Source organism: Eurypyga helias, unplaced genomic scaffold (assembly GCF_000690775.1).
Source record: "Eurypyga helias isolate BGI_N326 unplaced genomic scaffold, ASM69077v1 scaffold956, whole genome shotgun sequence".
In the NCBI taxonomy this organism is placed as follows: Eukaryota; Metazoa; Chordata; class Aves; order Eurypygiformes; family Eurypygidae; genus Eurypyga; species Eurypyga helias.
Genome location: NW_010255893.1, coordinates 65,923 through 85,778, shown reverse-complemented (window position 1 = coordinate 85,778; position 19,856 = coordinate 65,923). Strand labels below are relative to the sequence as shown.

Sequence of the window (19,856 nt, the reverse complement as noted above, 5' to 3'; positions counted from 1 at the left end):
ATTAAAAATAATTAAAAAGAAGCCCCATTAGGGAAGTTTGAAAGAATTGAACCTGCTCAGATTACAAAAAGATTAAGGGAAGACAACAAATGCCTACAAATACTTAACCAGGATGTTACAGACTGCCCAAGGTTTTATTTCCTTCCTTAGTCTACAAGACAATAAGAAATAACGGACTGCAGCAGAGTCTGATTACAAAATACCAAATGACTCAATTTGTAACATTAGGATTTGCATGTGCTGCTGGAAGTTTCCAAGACTGAGGGGTCTTCAGAAACGGGCCTTGGTGCCTGCACAAGGGAGCGAGCTGCTAACGCTGGCTGATCGTACATGAAGGAGAGTTTTGAGAATAGTTAAGTTCAATCTTCCTACAGCGCATAGGAAAAATCACGATGTGACGTATCGTAAGAGGTGCCTGTCTACTCCAACGATGCTGTGAACTGACTGTGTATGAGGCAAAGCCACCTGGCAGTTATGCTGGGACAAAGTAAACCTCGTAAGACTGAGGCAGTGCAGGAGATGTGCTCCCATAAACACTTAACGCTCCCTTCAACAATGATCAATTCTTCAGCAAAAAGTCCACAAGGTTCTTTTTTACAGATTTTCATCCTGTCCAATATAGTTATTTTACATTAAAAATGTGTCTCCTTGTAAGTAATTATCTTACCTGCCACTGTGACACTGTCAAACTGTTTTCCCTATCATTTTGGGTTTTTTTCAGATCTCAAAAGCAGCCAATCTACTCACAAGTCTTATCTGCTGTGTGAGAGAGGAGATTGGGAAGTGTATTGATCTTATTGATGTCAGATCCTTCTAGGGAATAAAAGTTTATTGCTTTCCTGTCTCCGATTATCTTTTTGTGAGGATGTGGATCACAGGCTGAGAAATAGTACACTGTGAGAGAGGAGACAGGCTTCACAACAGAGGTGAAAAGCTGGAGGAGGCATGAGGGGAAGCATGAAGAAGGAAGCAGGAGAGTGAAGGTAAAATTTGAAGAGCTACTAAGTGGATTAGGAGTCCAGGGCTTGTGGAAGGTCATACAGCTTTCTAACTTTTAAACATGCAGGTTTAACCTTGCAATGTGTGGCATAAGACAGGCATAGGTTTCATTAAATTACTAGTGTATTTTTAAGGACAACATGATAAAATGTGCTAGGTTCTCTCCACTCCTAACGAGAGGAATGCAGAGATCTAGGTACCTTTCAAAAGCTATTTTTCAGAAAATAGGAAGATATAATTGAAAAGCACTTACAGAAAAGTTCAAACCAAGGGAATTGCTCCATTTTCTAAACATTTCCAGCCAAGTAATTCAGCCCAGAGCTTTATCTGTTGTTCTGCTGAGTTTTAGGTCAGGCTCGTTTTTTCAGATTTAAGGAGGGAGGCAAAGAAAACTCCCTACATCCATATGTATGTCCTTGGAAGACTATCACAACAGACACCAAGGCCCTGATTAGGCATCTGTAAGTCTTCATGTCGTACACATAACTGCACGTGGAAAATCTCAACAGCAAGATTTTAGAAAACAGAAGGTGAGATCCTGACCTTTTGAAATTAATTGGAATTTTGCCATTGACCCCAGCAGGACCCCAGATTCAAACCTTGGCGTCTACCCTGAATTGCAGAGGAGCTAAAAGCCTAACAGCCTGCTTGAACATGGAATGCTCAGCACTTTTAACAATAAGCCATTAGTTTACATCATTAAGTTGAAGGAATGACCTCTGAAAATCATCACCTAAAATTTTCAGCTGCAAAATTGTCTGATTTGCAGACGTTTTCTTATCCTGTTCTTTAATCTGTTCTTTCTTTTCAGTGTAAAATGGACACTGAACTTTCTATCTCAGGATGTAGTTGGAGAGAGAGGATCTTTAAGTCTGGATTTCTAATTTAATTAACTGTGCAGATATATTTCCTAATAAAGTACATTTTAATTTCCATGACCTCACTGTGGATCCAAGAAATCTTTCAAAGCATTATGTACTTGAGAAGAGACTAGCCTCCTATCTTTTCACTCCTATGGAGATGCAACCCCCAATGGGTTGTCCACAACAAGTCCACTCTCCCTTGGCTGAAAAGGACAGGGAGTAGACTCATATATGAGTCAGACTTCACTAAGAAAAAGTGGCTCACACTAAGTTTAAAATCTGTATTTATATCCTACCCCATTTACTAAAACTCTTCCTTCACTCTCAGAAATTGAAATGTGGCATCTTTTCTACTCTCTACTACCCAGAAGGACTCTTCCTTTTGAATGCTTACACTAGAATGTCCTTTCCATGGACTATAAAGCTTACTGTATAAACCACAATAGAAATGGTTTGAAACACCCACATATGAAATTACAGTGTGAATGTTTAGATGCTGCTACTACATACAGATATTAAAGCCACAGTGCTTTCCGTAAGTATGCCCTGTAGTATTTTCCCGACCAACATCTGCCCCCAGAGTAGCACAGACCTCTCTGCAGAAGGAAATACACATCGCATCTCAGATACCTTTTTCACTGTATGGCAAACACTGATCAGAGCTGAATTCTATCCACTTTGTCAATGTAACACAAAGAGGCAAAAAGTCATATGGGACAATAGTACTCTTAGGATTGTTTACAGCAGCTTAACCAAGCATATCTGTCAGCTCAGGTGTTCAGGCATTTACTCAAACTTTGTATTTCATGACCTTTACACATACGTGATATATTTTATTCTTTACAAACTAGATTTCCTCCTTCTCAATTACTGAAATTTTATCTGCAGTGCTAACTCTTATCTTCTGTAGTCTTGTCTAGGAATAATTGGGAACTGATAACAACTATTTCTTTTGTTTCCAAAGCAAGCATTCTATCAAAGCCATAATCTCAGAGGCTAAGTGTACGGATGCCCTTAAAAATAGTGACCATCAATCTGTATTAATTTCGGGTCTTAGTTCACTATACTATCTCTAAAGAAAAAAGACCAGTTTGGTAAATCAGTGAACAAAGCAGGCTGAATACCAAACAAAAGCCAACAGTTAAAATCCAGGTTGCTGCAGGGACACCACAAAAAAATCAGACCATCTGCAGCAGCCATGGTAGAAAATCATTTAGCAGTGAGTATATGCTTTTGGCTTCTTTTATTAGGTAACTGATAACTGAGTTCTGAATGATTCACAACCAGTCATGCAAATGACGCATGGACCCAGAAGTGTGGGGATTGGCAGGATCTGCCCTAACACGTGCCTTTGGAGAAAATTATAATAACTTGTGGATAGGTTTTAATGCTAAAGGGTATACACTGCCAAAGCTATTTTCATGTTTATTTCTGATATCTTTTACTCTCCTCTATTTGCCCTGAACTACCGATACACCCTCTCAATCACACAAAGACTGGCAGAATGTGAGCTGAATGGGATAAGACGACAAAGTGTATTATATATAGACATAGTTGAGCAGTGGAGTAGTTTTGTGCAGTTCCTTTTCTGATTTAACTTCTGTTCTTCTTCATTATTTCATTAATCTATACCCTCTTTTCAAGTAAAGGCAATTTTTATGCTCTGAGACCCAGACTCCCCCTGTGGTTTGATCTCTGCCCTTTATCTCAGGCATTAGAAGGAAGCTAGAGTCACAATTCTAATCTAAATTCACGAGGATAAAGAGACAACTACTAGCTGTTCCACACAGAGAATATCTATTGTAGATTAGCTAAATCTTCAAAGGGAAATCCCATCAACTCTAACTCACTGGTGGGTAGAATGCAGCTTCGGGCTCATGTTTAAGAGAGAAGCTGATGTTGGTTAACAGTGCTATCGGTTTCAGTCCAGGTTAAGTCTTTTCTGTGCTTTGGGTCTTCTTGAGTTAAATTCCATTGTGCATTGTAGCACAAGCCTTATTTACCGTGGAAATCCTACCACCTTGGAGAACCAGGCGACATCATAAGTTTTCAAAGCTAGTCACAGTCCGGGTTAGCCTTATACAGACAAGACTGAGCTGTGTGTGAATTCAATTCCTGGACCATAACATATTGCTGCAAAAGGTGATGGAAAGAGCTGAATCCAGAAACATGTTTATATCTGGTTTACCTGTGAAGGCTGAATCTGATTTTAACTCCTACAGTGTAGCTGTATTGCCACTGAATTCCTCAACATGTTAGGAATTACAAGGTAGAAACTAAAGCTATTGAAACTTCCAGAATTAGTGTAAAGGACAAGATAAGACTGCATTTAGATTAAAGATAGTGTCATGTTTTGGCTAAACATGGAACCGTGATTGATGCCACTATCAGACTGAGGAGAATTTATTCTAATACTATTACGCTAAAAGTCATAATCATGAGTAATGCTCGCATGTAAAGGGATTTGTGAGGCCTTTCCTAGGAGCTGATCAGCGTAGTGCCTTTGTAACGTCAACGCCATGGGCAGAGCACACAGTTATCTGTCACAAATACTTCTACATCAGTAATCTGGAGATATAGGAGATATTTCACTCCTGCAGAGAGGGTCTTTACATGACATTCTGCTCAACAAAGGTACATTGCAAATCTTCAAGCCAATAAGCCACATGCCAACTTTCATCATTAAGATATCAATGGAAAATCAACATTTACATTTGATTTAACTGCGCCAGATAACCCATCCTATTTTACCCACTAATATTCTGAGTTAATTAAAGCTCCATGCCAGCAACCATGCCTTCACTATGGAGAACAAGCAAGAAAGCTAAAGCCCCGTAGCTGGAGCGCGCGAGCAGGCCTTTCAGCTTATCATTTTCGGATACGTACCCAGTACAGCACATCTGTCCAGCCCTCCATCGTGATGCACTGAAACACCGTCAGCATGGCAAAAGCAAAATTGTCAAAGTTCGTGATGCCGTGCTTAGGCCCCTCCCAGCCTGCCTTGCACTCAGTGCCGTTCTGACACTGCCGCCCATGCGCAGACTGGGGGGCACAGGGAGACGGGTCGTCTTCTGCAGGGGTATCTTAAAGGAGAGGAGGGAGAAACGGAGATGAAGAGGACTAATTGCTATTGGACACACTGATAAGTGAGTGAAGGACATCTGATTCGAACAAACACATTTATGCAGTGAATTTGACAAGGAAATACACAAGAAACTATTAATTTTAACAGGCAGAAGGATGTTTTGTTGTTCTTTGCTTTTCCTTTGTAAAAATAATGGCCAAGCTGTCAAATTTTACCATCAAAACTGAAATGACTTTCAACATGAGAGGGAACAGAAGATCATGTCTATTACATTTCCTTAGGCTGCATGTTACGACCAGTGTTTTCACCTCGCCTCTGGGTTAATCTTGGAAGGGAGCTGCAGCACGGAGAGGGATCCTGTTGAAGGAGGCTGAACTGTTGCAGCAGTTCAGTGCTCTGGAGATATCTGGTTGATACGGTGGCAGGCTACTGCTAAATTACAGCAGAGAGTCTCTGGAGCTCTGCTCTTTGGAGTTTAGAAGCTGTGTGGCATTTTATCAATAGCTCAGTGGCACTCAGAAGCTCTATAAGACTCTGCTGCTTGATTATCCACCCCTTATTCTGCACACGTGTTTCCAAAGATCTGAGAACACTTTCAAGAAGCCTGTCTGGATGCTTTGGTATATGCAAAATCATAGAATCTTCTAGGTTAGAAAAGACCTTTAAGATTATCAAGTCCAACCATTAGCCAAACACTGCTAAGTCCATCACTAAACCATTAAACCATATTCTGAAGGGACATGAAATGCCACAGAAAACACTTCTTTAAGCAGAAAAATTTATAGGCATAAAGTTTCTTCCCATTACTATACTTTTGTTTTCTTATTACCTGCACTTCTAACCGCAGTCACAGCCTGTGACTAAAAAAAGGCTTCTGGGCCTCACTTAGATATTCCTCTACAGTGATACTGGTTTAAAATGAAGACGTATTTGCGTACAAGATTAATAACAACATATAAGGGTTGTTCCTTTCCGTGATGCCATCTCAGTTGCAGCTCAGTCTGCTAGTGGTGAACTCATCACTACTTCAGTGTTGCTTGAGCTTCTGGGAGATTTGTTGAAGAACCCAGGCTGGCTCTTAGTGCCAAAGGTCCACATTAACACAACCACTAGTGTGTTCAGCAGCAACTGACAGTCTTTACAGACAGAGCAACAACTGAGTACCCAAGAGGAGCAAGCTAACCTCTCACCGCTACAGACAGTCTCTCTACATCAAAGGTGATTCATACCCAAGAAGGAGAACAAAAGAATCACCACTGTGAAACCCCAAACAGGTACACAGCAGGGAGCAACAGCCACCCGCCTCCTGTGCCAGCACAAATGCTCCATTGTATAAGGGGAAAGCCTCCCCCAGAAAATCTTTGTATGTGTCATATAGTGTTCCCCTTACCTATAAGTCCCCCTTGCACATGGTAGCAGGTCTTATGCATCTTCCCCATGAATAACTCCAGCCCAATGATGGCATAGATGATAATGACAAACAGCACCAGCAGGGCAATATGCAACAAAGGGACCATGGCCTTGATAATTGAATTTAAAACCACCTGGAGACCTGCAGAGAGAACAGAAGGAAGCACTTATCAGCAAGAGAACAAAATTTAGTGAGGCTATCAATTGCACAACGATACATCATTTTTATTTCATCCCCCCTCACATAAGCTCGTTATCTTGATGACGTAAAGATGTACATTTACAGATCACCGCCCTCCAGAAGATCCCCAACACTTCACAAACTTACCACAGCAGCCTGGATTACAGACTAAAGTAAAACAGGTATTACCTCACCTGTCACTGAAATACCACCAGCCTGGGGAGGGAATACATTAGTTACTTAACCTGTTCTTGAAAACCAGACCTAAGCTGACTTCCAGACAGTACTGAGGAGAGTTAAAACACAGAAAAAAAACCCCAAATAACAACCAGAACCGAGACAGGACAAGAACAGTGAGGCACATAAGAGAGCAAATTCTGGGTTACCACAGAGCATGAGGAGAGATGGCAAACTGAAGCCATGTCCCCACTCTGGTTCTGGGTTCTTCCAGAGGTCAAGACAGTCTCAGGCAGAGCCTGAGCTGCTGAAGGACCACCAAACCCATACTAACCAAGAGCTCTCGGCCCTCTCGGGATCTCCCTGCACTTCAGATGCACCTCACCTTATTTCAGTCAGAAGAGCGCGAGAGTCCGAACCAGCAGTGCTGGTTTTGCCCCAGTGTTTACAGATCACTTTATAACAGAGGTCGCCCAGGTCTCCAGAAAGGAATATGAAGAAAACATTACTACATAGCTGTTGTTAAGGTATGACACTAGTATAAGTCCTCATGAGCGAGCCACACACTTCTAGAATAGCCCAGGGAAGTTGACTCGTAGCCAGGTTTGGTAAAGCACTAAGTAGCTGTACCTTCAGCTGGAGATTCATGGACCTTTCACGGTCTCATTCTCCTCATTGTAAAACCAGAATAACAAAGCCAGCCTCATAAGCCTTTAGTGAGGATTTGCATTTACAAAGGTCTTAAAAGTTATTATCACTGGTGGCAGTGATGGCAACCACTGTCACTGGAAAGTCATTAATGTTGGAAGTACTGAGAGCCCTCCAGATCTCTACAGTCTACAAACAGCCAGATCAGAACAATTACGAGCTCATGATTCTGCAATGACTGAGCGCCAGAAGCCATTAATGGTCTCCTGAAAATGCTGTCATCTCCTCAGAGAAGTTGATATTAGCTGTGATTTTTCAAAAATGTGATTCATGAGTTGTAAATGTCTGTTATACGTCTGCCAAAAGAGTTTGTGATAACTGTTAACTTTAAAAATTTATCATCTAAGATCTTGGATTTTCATTTTTATTACTTTTTTTTTAAACTAATTTAAATACTTTCTAATAAGGATGACACATCTCTTGACAAGCACTTTCACTCGTAGGCAATCCTTTTGTCAATTCACAGCTAAGGCTGAGACTCTGCGTTTGCTCCCCAGCCACTGTGGAATGCAGCAGAATTCACTGCCTCCTAGTAATGCAAAGCTGGCTACTAGCATCCCTCTAGTCAGAACAGTTTTTCAGGTGTCTGCGGTCAGTTCAGTTATCAGTTAATGGCTCATGCTACGCTCCAAAGGGAGTGATATTCAGCATGAAGCATCCTGGCTTTCACAAACTGATCCTTACGTGAAATACAATACTGACTGGATCAAAACTCACCCTGTGCAAGAGGGGGATGCTCTGCTCACTCACCTCTAGGTCCTTACTCTGGCTAAACAATGTCTCTGGTGAAAGAATACTGCTGTGATTACATAAGATATTCAAACCTTTTCCCCTAGATGCTCATCTCATTCAGTCTACTAAACCTAAATATATACAAAAACGAACTGCCGTCCCTATCAACATGACTCCGACCCTTCATGGCAGTCAAGAATGTAACTTTCACCAGAAAATTAAAACAATGTCTCACCTTCTCCCAAACAATGTACAACAATACAAGAAAGTTGTAAGACTACAGATGGCTAAGAACCTGAAAAAACACCACAAACTTTTCAGGTTGGAGTATCTGTAGCTTCAAAGAAATCTACACAAAAGCAAATGAAGGCCTCTGTCATTTTTAGTGATTTTAGGAGCCTTGTTAATCCAAAATGTAGCAAAGATTACAAGGTCAAGAGTTCTAATACCAGGTCTTGTGTAATTTAGCCTTCATTATGATTACTATTAATCGATTCAATATTCAGCATAGGATATACCCAGTGCTCTTGAGAGGGTAGTGAGGACAGACACAATAATGAACCAAAAGCTCCCTCTTTTTCAATGTAGCTTCATCATCACCCACGCCACACAAGTGCCTCAGTGTACGACAGATGTCCAGGGAAGACAGTATCTGCACAAACCAAGGCCTCTTGTGTTAACAAAGCAGTGCTTGTGAAATCCAAGCCTTGCACCATAAACATGAGATGACAAGGAGTTTAGACAGCCAAGGGGAACACGTACCACCGGAAGATTTACAGGATCTTCAGTTAGCTTAATTAGAGATAAAGCTTCTCAAGGATAATAAACCAACTTTGAAGACGAGATGAGCTACTGAATACTGTTAGCATGAACTGATGTGTGTCCTGTGCAGCACCCCGTTAGGGCAGTCTGGTTTTAAATCCAGATGATTCCACTAATTAGCAAGCTGACATACATTACCATTAAAGCGTTCAGAGAATCTGTGAAAGTTTGAAACAGCTAACTCTGTTGCAACTTCGGAATCCTACTCTCAGAAGATGTAACAAATGCTACTTGTAGAGGGGCAAGGGATATATGTGCACCTCCATGCTCCCCGCATCGCTGTCAAGCTTGATGCAGCAATATAGCTGCTGCCAGTAAGTTATTTTGTTATTCTCAATTCAGGCAGCCACAGGGAGAGCAGATAAAGAAGGGTTAAAGGACTGGGGCAGAACCATGGGTAAGTAGAACAAACAGAGACACTTTTAATAAAAAAACCCACATGCTTCAAAACATATCAAATTTGTGTTTTGAAATCTGAGAGGTGCAGTCAGTGTCTGTGGATGATCAGACGCTTTTCTGATCAGGGTAAATCAAGGCAAATCATCCCCTTACATGCAGACACAAAGATTTTCTAACCAACGATCAGAACTTCTACACACTTGTACATGCTCCTTCCTTCTGCAGAGGAAGAAAAGACAGTTGAAGTTATAAAAAACTAACTCATGCATGCTCTTAATGTTTGCACACTGTGACACTCGGGTATCACCCAACATGGGTGCTCCCTACAGAGGGGCAATTCAGTCCCTCTCACCCGATGCTGTCCCTAATACACCACTGCACAGCTTTGGCATTTTCTCCCTTGTGGACGTACGGCTTGCACTCCTGGCAAGGAGCTGTGTAGCTTATAATCACAATTAAATCAGCATGCCTGGTGACCTGATCAGACTGAAAAGCTGGCCTTTGGATTTCAAGTAGGTGACGCCAATCACTGCCTTCCCACAGCGGAGTGAAGAGCTATGTCTTCACACTGCTTAACAGAGGGGCTGGCAACACCATCGTTGGCCAACCATAAACACAGAGTCCTGAACTTATGTTTGACCTGAGTCCTGGCAAATACATATAAAAATAAATGGCTTTCAAATATTTGCCATTCTATATCTACCTATTAATTCGTGGAAGCTCCCTCCATGTACTAGACACTCCACAGACACCTGTGAAGACACAGCGTCTGCCTTGCGGCGCTCACTCCATGCTGGACAAAGAGGGAACTGCACACAGGTTAGGGAAAGTGCCACAAAAGGGATTGTTTGCACTTTTTTTCAGCTGGCGCTTTTCTTCTGTTAATAATTGAAGATCTTAAACGGCTCTCAGTATTTATTTTAAAAGCATTTCAGTTTACCTTTAAAAAAACCCCACTCTTGGCTGCATTCTGTTGGCTGACACTGACTCCATAAATGTTTCAGTAAGTAAAACACGTTAATGCTATTCCCTGGGCTCACAGAATTTAGCATTTATTTACACTGATAAAACATTTAAAATATTTATTACATGTGAACAAAATAGCTTTTTAAACCAGGTCAAGCCCTTTTCAGCCTCTAGAGGACTGCATCGAGCCAAAAGTTTAGGGCACAACTGGGGAGTAGAGAGAATAGGGAAGAGAGAAAGGAGAGAGCCTATACCAAGCCATACTGAAGCTATGGGAAATACACTGTTAGGAATGCTGCGGGTCTTTGAGAGCTATTATATGATGCTGTATTTTTCTCTCAGAAGACAATCATGAGAGGGGCTGGTTGCTGTTTCATCAATCCAGGCAGTTATTGAAGACTCTGCTTATTTCTAAGCATTTAAGTGTTTGCACCTAAATCAATGGGATTACCTACATACCCCACTGTGTACTTACAAGCTTTTTTGGATTTCAACCAATGCTCAGCAAGATGGCACAAAAAAAAACCCCGTGCACTGGACTCAGCTGCTAAAATGCACTTGGCATTGTTGCGCTGTGGAACATATCCAAGGAAACTAATGGCAGATTGTCTCAGAAAAAACATTTGGGCTTTTCCAAGCACAGCTCTATCTTACATTTTCACGTGTCTTCAATTCTGGATTAAACTTGATTTGCTGGACAGGGTGGTTTCCTGTTCTAATCACATTAGTTGTCCAGATTTTCAGAGAAAGCATATCCTGAGTCTACTCCTTCCATGGTTTCACAGTGCTATATTTTGCCTACACCATGGTGGTGCCTGAACCAGGAGTATGAGCAAGAGCAACCTCATACAAACAACCTTCTGGGAACAAGCAGGAATCAAAGGGAAAGGAGAGGACTTTCACCTCCATCCATCCCTCCCCCACCTCCACATACACACACACAGATTTTCATACTCAAGCCAGTGCCAAGGGTGTGGGAGGTAATTATTTTTCTGCTAATACAGTTCAGAAGAAAACTACTACTTTCTGCAAGCAAGGAGGAAGCAGGGGAGGACTTGTGACTCAGCACTGTGCCTGAGTCAGATCACTTCTGGGAACCACTCTTAAGCAGTAGAGTTTATGCACCATCCCCAGACACGAGCTAGGCCTACCCACAAATCACAGTTATTTCTGGTGATGGACTAAGAGACTGCTGCTACAGTTATCTCTATTTCCAAAGCACAAGCAATATAACCAGTAATATTCCCCAAAGTGGATGTTTATCATTTAATAAACATAGGGTTTGGCTAAGAAAATTGAAAAACATTAAATATTCATAAAAGTGAGAGGTTTTATACCAATTTTAAAGGAAGCCAGGAAAACAAGAGACATTTTTATCACAAAACAGCCCACAGTCATGGCAAGATATCTTAGATAAGTACATCTGCAATGATTTGTGAAGGAAAACGTCGAGGACTTTCTTCACCAGTGTTGCAAAGGGAACTCGTATGGCGCAGTTCAGTTAAGGACAGCTGTACAGTAACAATTCCGGGAGGTAGTCCTTTACTGTCTTGCTGGAGTCTCAAAATATTAGTGGCAGATTGCTAGATAAAGCAAATTCTGTGGGTGTAGTGCAGCGTTCTCAGGGCTGCAGATGTCATTTCTATTTCAAGAATAATAGAAGAGGTCTTGGAATAGGAAGGAAAGACACGACGCAGGGCAGAAAACTAGCTGAAGTGAAAAGAAAGAACAACGAGGAAAGCCACTTTTCAAGCTGAACAGTGACAATCTGGGAGGAGGTAATGTCATTTAAACATACATGAACATACAATTCAAACCCATGTGCTGGAATGAACAGAAAAAGAAAGTTTTGGCATCTGCTCCCAATGTTCTCATTCCTCTATTTTCAAACCATGTTTTCTTTGGCTTTTCAAACTGAAATACACACGCACACACAAGGAGATTCATACAAATGGGCATGTGTACGCAAACACAATTGTTTTATATTTGTCAAGTCTTGCAATACCGCCCTTGCCTCCTCCTTTGAGGCGAGAAAGGAACAGCAGAACAAAAACAAAAGCCACAACAAACCCTAGATTTTCCTTCTGGAACCTTTTCTCCCGGGAAGCAATTCATCTTCAGTATCCTCTGCTTGTCAGTGACCTAACTGAGAAAGACAAACCATAGGCCTTGCCCTCGGCATGGTGGCCACATTGCCACAGCTTTTGGCTGCCTGAGGAGGGTGGCTGGATAAACGCACACACTGCCTTAGGCTCTTTGCCTCTTCGCTGGGAGAAACTTCTACCACCACTCATAGAAGCATCCCTCTCCCCTGTTGGGGGGTGCTTTAACCTTTTGTAATACCTTTTTGCACCAAGGGTGTGAGGCGTTCCCTTTCCTCTCAAGTTGTGTGGTTATCAGGAGATCTTGCTCATCTTTCCAGGCTCCACACACTGGGTAGCTCCTGCAGTTTCAACTTTATTCTCCAGCCATTTGATCCTAGCTCAGCTGAGGATGAGGTCCTGGAAAGATCCACAGACTTTCAGTGCGGAAAAAAAAAAGCTGTAGCGTGCCTCCCATGCAGCTACCTGTGTAGAGAGGAGCCTGGAGAGAAAAGCCACAACTACCTACCTACTGGAAATGGCGCATTCTAGAAAAAAAGACCATTTTTCTCAAAAACACAAATGAAGTTAGGAAAGGTAACTTTGAGGCTGTTTAGAACAAGGATCACAGTGTGCTGTAAAGTAGTCTGAGGTCAAGCATTCACTGCCAGTCAGGGATTCCTATAGATGAGCTGAAAGTGGGGAATGTAAAGGGCATGCGGGAGTCCTGGCAGTTCCTACGACAGCAAGGATCAGCTGTCACCCTTCCTCAGCAAACAGCTTTGATTTTCTGCTGACAGGGTGATCATGGATTCTCTGAGAAAACAGTTCTTGGGCTCATTGTAAAGATTATATCTATACTTAATCACTGTGTAGGATCACAAATAGGAACAACTTTTATTCACCCCTCTCCCTACAGAGCTATGCAAACCCAAGATAAGCTGGCCAGAAGAGTACACCAATTCTCAGTGAGCAAACAGCTTTGATTTTCTGCTGACAGGGTGATCATGGATTCTCTGAGAAAACAGTTCTTGGGCTCATTGTAAAGATTATATCTATACTTAATCACTGTGTAGGATCACAAATAGGAACAGCTTTTATTCACCCCTCTCCCTACAGAGCTATGCAAACCCAAGATAAGCTGGCCAGAAGAGTGCACCAATTCTCAGTGAAATAATCTATCACACTTCCACTTTTTAAAATTTCTTCCTGCTCAAGCACAGCTGTGGCAGAGAACAGCCTTTCAAGCTCCAGTACAGGCCCAAATTTTGGTCTGGTCCTGCGCCACTGAATTCAGTCAGAAAACCTTTACAGGAACGTGTCAAAAATGCTGTACTGCCGTTATGCTGCTCAAGTGAGCATAACCCCACCACCACCCCAAACCAATAGTTAAGTAGACTCTGAGCTGAGATAACAATGAAGGAGCTTTGTTTCGAATGTCAGATGCCGTCTGCACACAGCTCCCAGGAATGACTACACACATTGTAGTCATTCCTGGGAATCTCCTGTGTCCTAAGGATGGAGATTTTTGAAACAGGGAACTGTGGACGTGCTAAAGCATCGTGGTAACAAAAATGTGCTCAGAGCACTTGGGTCTCAATTGTGGGTGCATGTCAGTGGTGCACTAATGACTGCTGGCTTACAAATGCCTTTGTAAAGTTGCCAAAATCTCAGGGTCATCAACAGCATTATTTTTAATTGTTGATTCTCACAGCTCCCCAGGTAAGTGGACATTACCCCTCTTTGTTCATCACTACATAATCCTTTCTGTCTTATAAATAATAAAAAGTGTTTCAGTTGTCTGAGCTCCTTCTCCTGATGGTCTCACTTATCACTTCTGGACAGGTTTAGACAAGTAAAAGCGAGCAAGGTAATAAATGTTAACAGGGATCCTGCGAATATGGCAGTGCATCTAAGGATGACAAAATCAGTCTTGTAGTGCTTGGAGAAAACACACTGATGACAAAATCTGATCTTCGTGCGGGTTAAATACGCCAAGCCTATCATAACTGGCATACTATGAGCTACACAAAGTTTTACCTTCACATGGCAGAAAAAGGGCAACAACATACTGGGCAAACCCTAAAACCTTCCCTTTAGATGACTGTATAGAAGCACAGCATCGCATGCACAGCATATATAGCCCTGGAGAAGAAAACCCACTCCACCTCTTAACTTTGGACAGTGCTTAATGGGCACAGTTGGGACTAAGGTCTGCAGAGACACAGCATCACATTCTCAAAATCACCATCATACAAGGTTTTCAGGAGTATTTTGAGCACCGAAAAATAGAAAGTTACCTGATCAGGTATTGCAAGAATTTATGCGGACCGCACGATGTGTGATCACTGCTGTGTTACTGTCTTGATGCACACGTGGGATTTGTTTTTTAAAGTACTAAAAACGCTGTTAATGAAAACGTATGTTACAATCCAAAATCCTTGAAAAGACGTGACCAGGCAAATCTGAAGAACTTTGCCTCCGAGTTTGAAGAAGAGGGTTTAGATTTAAGGGCTCATCTATTCAGTGGTTAATCAGTCCCATCTCAGAGTACTTAAAACCCCAGCTTTTTTTCTTTTCCACACTAGTAAGACTGTTGCTTTTGATTTTTATAAAGCTGATTAGACTTAAAAACTCTGCTGGCAGGCATCCGATAATAAAATAACTTTAAGGGAAAAAAATGACTTCTGATGTAATAAGCAAAACCTCCTTTAGCTCACTAGGTAGCTCCAGTATGTTTGGACAGAAAAATTAATGGTTGCAGTTTTCGCAAAGATGTATTTGTCAGGCGAAAGAATGGGTCTTTATTGATATTTACTTTCTTTGTAACTTTTTTTATGACCTGCACAATTCAAAAGATTTTTGTACTGACTGTGTACGTATTGCTGGAATGCATTAGAAGTAAACATTTATTTATTTTGAATTTCCTTATACATGTAATAAGCTGTCAACAGGGAATTATAAGGCTCTCCTGCTGCAAACTGAGCAGCTAAATTAAATTATTTACGGGTATCTACAAATAGAGATCTCAGTGGAATTTGGCCCATTTAAAGTAAAGATTTTAAGTGAAATAACGATCTCCACACTGGAATGGGAAAAGCAAAATATGGGCTAAAGCTTGAGTTTAAATTTTCACTTATATTGTGAGGGCAAGAGTGAGACTCAACCCTAAATTCTTTCATTGGGTGCTGTTTGTACATCTAAAACAGGACTTTGTAAAGCTTGTTTATATGGATACATGGACTGATAGGTTTGATCTCTGACCGAGACCTCAAACCTGATTACAAGGAACTTCATTGTTTGCTAACTACTAACACATATTAAAAACCAATGTACAGCAACAACCTATGAGAAAACATCAATAGTAGTGACAGGACAAGGGGTAATGGGTTTAAATTGAAAGTGGGGAGATTTAGATTAGATATCAGGAAGAAGTTCTTCCCGGAGAGGGTGGGGAGGCACTGAGACAGGTTGCCCAGAGAAGCTGTGGATGCCCCATCCCTGGAAGTGTTCAAGGCCAGGCTGGATGAGGCTTTGAGCAACCTGGTCTAGTGGAAGGTGTCCCTGCCCCGGGCAGGGGGGTTGGAACTGAACGGTCTGTAAGGTCCCTTCCAACCCAAACCATTCTGTGATTCTATGATTCTATAATTGTAGAAGTGTGCTGAACAACAAGGAACAGCAGTTACTGCAGAAAAAAATCACTACACTCAACAGCCAATGTAAAACAAGACAGAAATGTCAGCCAGACTGCTAGTTTAATGTGTTAACAGTAATAGAAAAGAAAACAAACCAACATATTATGCTTCTAAAATATACAGCATTCGCTATATCCCCCAGTTCTCACACCAGGTGTGTACTACTGCCTTGAGAAAGGGGAGGCCTCTGCAAGAATGGAATCTGATTGAAAGATGAGATGCTTGAAGAAAATGTAGAGAGGAGGTTTTGTAATCTGATAATGAAATTGAATTTCTATAGATCTTTCCATTCCTAAAGAAAGCAAAATTTAGTAACCCTTATGAAAAAAGTGACAAAAATAGATTTTTTTATATCTTCTATTTCTTTTATTTCAGGAGCTGTTTCCTGTGAAAATGCTTCTGCTGCAAAAATGTTGAGGAGCTTTAGCATTACTGAAGTTGAAAAAAAAATATTCACTGCAGAGGGCTAACAGATGTTTTCTGAACTGTGACTGATGTGGCAGGGCAAACCAGGAGAAGACAATCTGAAACTGAAATAATAAGAGTCATAGCTATTCAGACAACTCAGAAAAAAATAGTTGCAACAAAGGGCAAAACACATATGGGATAGGTTATTGTTACATGTGTTAAGCAGGAACTGGATTTGCTTCTGGGAAAAAGGGATATTAGGAAAGATGTCTGATCTTCCCTTTTTTTCCTGGCAGAAAGAAAAAGTTGATAAAATGTTAAGAGACTGGGCGGGTTAGGTGGGCTGTAGTTTGCCTTTGCTCAATACTTCCCCGTGATCCTAACAACAAATTATTTGTCCCATCAGTGAACACCTTAAGCACAGAAAAATTTATTAGTTGTTCATACAGCCAATATTCCTGTGTTCTCAACTAGCACAGTAATATCAAGCAGCCATACCTCAGAAGGCAGTAGCTGACTTTGGGAAAGCTAAATTAACGAGAAGAGGGAAAGTCTCCAATAGATTTACACAACCACTGAAATTTTTAAATGCATTTCCTCAGATTTAACCCCTCTCAGTTCGGTGTGCTTTGGTCTCTTTCCTCCTATAACAGCTGCAAAAGATGCAATGTTATTACAAATTCAGATCATCACTGAAAGAAATAATTGATTTGGAGACTTAAGATGTATTCACTGGTGGGAGAATGACTGGTTCACTGCTCTGCGCTTTGCTGATATTTTGGTAATGTTTTGTGAAAATCAAAAGGCTGGGAGAGCTGGGTCAGTTTAGCTTGGAGGAGGCTGAGGGGGCATCTTATCAATGCTTATCAATATCTGAAGGGTGGGTGTCAGGAGGATAGGGCCAGGCTCTTCTCAGTGGTGTCCAGTGACAGGACGAGGGGCAGTGGCCATAAACTGGAAAACAGAAGGTTCAACCTGACCATGAGGAAACCCTTCTTCACTGTGAGGGTGACAGAGCCCTGGAACAGGCAGCCCAGAGAGGTGATGGAGTCTCCTTCCCTGGAGACTTTCCAAAGCCGCCTGGACTTGTTCCTGTGTGATCTACTCTAGGTGATCCTGCTCTGGCAGGGGGGTTGGATTAGATGATCTCTAGAGGTCTCTTCCAATCCCTTCCACTCTGAATCTGTGAAAAACAATGCCCACAGGCATCTAACAATGCTTGTGGAAAGCGGGGACAAAAGGAAGTAATTCAAATGATGCCAGACTCAGGGAGCATCCATGTACCACCCTGTGGCCTGAGCAAAACACTCTCCTATGAACACCCTTGCATCCCTCTTCCGAGACAAATGCTACCCAGCGTGTGCTAGTCATCTCATCGAGAGAGGACGGGAAAGCTTCAGGCATGTTAAAAAGTCCCAACAGCTCAGTAACAAGTTAACAGACGTACATTGCTGAGAGAAAATGAGCAAAGTACTTTGAACTGTTCATTACAAGATTCTTAAATTAATAAGCAACACAAAATTTAGCCAACTGAAATCAAAGTAAGAGATGACATTTGATGTAAACTTGGGATGACATCAGATGCAGGAGGGAGATGGTCTGGGAGAGAATGTAAGAAGAAACCAGAGTGGATGACACCCTTACTGTTTAGATCTGGAAGAGCAGTATCGTCTCTTGCCCCACATGGAGACAGCAAGAGCCAGCAATCACAAACGAGCAACTGGGAACCCAACGCACTCCTGCTGGTGGCAGTTCGCTACGATCTGCACGTATACTTTGTTCCTTTACAGTCCAGACAAAAGCGTATCTAAACAACGCAAACTGTCCTTAGGAGGCAGCAGTTCTTATTCTTAGTTTTTCAGATGATTTAGGAAAAGCGTCTTAACGACACGGGCTCTCTCAGAGCCGTGCCCTACGCCCATTCGCGTGAGAACTCTGGGCATTACTTGAATGAAAACAAGGTGCTAGAAAGAAAGGCTGATCCATCAGACACTTCTGAAAAAGCTCTTGGTAAGGGAAGCCAGGATTTTTTGACTATCTCCACGTCTGCTCTTTGATGTCAGCGTGGGTTTTGTTTCCTCCATTTGGAAGGGACTGCCTACACCCTGATGTGGTCCCACATTACGGTACTGGGATTTTTTTGATTTGTTCTGTTGTGAAGACACGTTGAATAATCATGCCAGCATGCACAGTAATTGGTAGGATAAAGGCTGACACAGTTATTGGGTACATTCGTAGTTAGTGCTATTTTTAAAAGAGCTACATAGCCAAGATCAAATAATAAATATTTCTCTGTTTTCATTGGCGTTCCTTAAATATGAGCGAAATCTTTATTACATCAAGAAGTCTGTGCCTCTGTGAGTAAGCTGTTTTACTAAGACAACCCTCTTTTTGCTACACTGAGTTAACCTCTTCGGCTATAAATTCCATCTTTCTGCAGGTTGCACCACTCAAGGAAACATGCTTTATGTCCTGACTGTGTAAGCCCTACGCACAGGAATGATCTTTACTATGGGAGATGCTGTGCTGGAATCAAATTACTCCCTTGAGTAATGGTGACCTAAGTAAATAAAGGACTTACAAGCATGTGTAGAGTTTTAAGTTAACTATGAAAAAGAAGCTTAATGAGGACATTTGGTTCAGACTGTGCTCTCCTTTTTTCTCCACTCCCTTTCCATTTGTAATGAACGCAAAACAAATTAGCCACTTAAGATTAAAAACAGCTAGGGAATGTCATGGGAAAGGTGATGCAACTTGTCCTCACACGATGCTGTTATGTGCTGGAGAGCTGGTACAGATCGTTGAGAAGCCTTGTTCAAGAATCAAGGAGAACATAAGGAATCTGCTTGAGAGCACATTTTCTTTTCGCTTGGGCTCTGACACGGTAGGAAAGAACTGGACTTGACAAAATTTGACATTATTAAATGCAAAACCAACAAAGTTTAAGGCAGAATTAAGAGCTGGAAGACAAATTTTGCCTAAAAGTATTTGCAGAAATTCTCTCTGTAGTCAATGACGGTTATCACATAGGTTTGGTGGCAGTAAACTGCCAGGTATATTGTTTCCTCCAGCGTCCTCTACTCTTTCGTACCTACACATAAACCTTTCACACTTTGGAAGCTTTGAACAGGCCACTTCACCTATCTCCTCACACTGAAGGCAAGCCAGAAGTATCCACTGGTATGTTGTTTATACCACAACCTCACATGCATCAGGAGAGTAAATGTAAGCCCCTAGTCCACCAGTGACTGTGTATAAAAGCAAACCATGAGGAAAACAAATGACTGGCAACTATATTTTGTCAAAATCATACGCATTTTGAAAATAAAT

The 19,856-nt window shown here is 41.6% G+C and overlaps 1 protein-coding gene across 1 annotated transcript in view; it reads right to left on the bottom strand.

The window, feature by feature from the left end:
* LOC104511013 (voltage-dependent L-type calcium channel subunit alpha-1C) overlaps window positions 1-19,856 on the bottom strand; it is a gene marked incomplete at both ends in the record, with an annotated part of 126,246 nt that overhangs the window by 90,944 nt on the left and 15,446 nt on the right. The window contains 2 exons of the mRNA XM_010153455.1: window positions 4,749-4,945; window positions 6,338-6,499. Coding sequence (XP_010151757.1) covers window positions 4,749-4,945; window positions 6,338-6,499 — 359 coding nt within the window. The remainder of the gene's footprint in view (window positions 1-4,748; window positions 4,946-6,337; window positions 6,500-19,856) is intronic.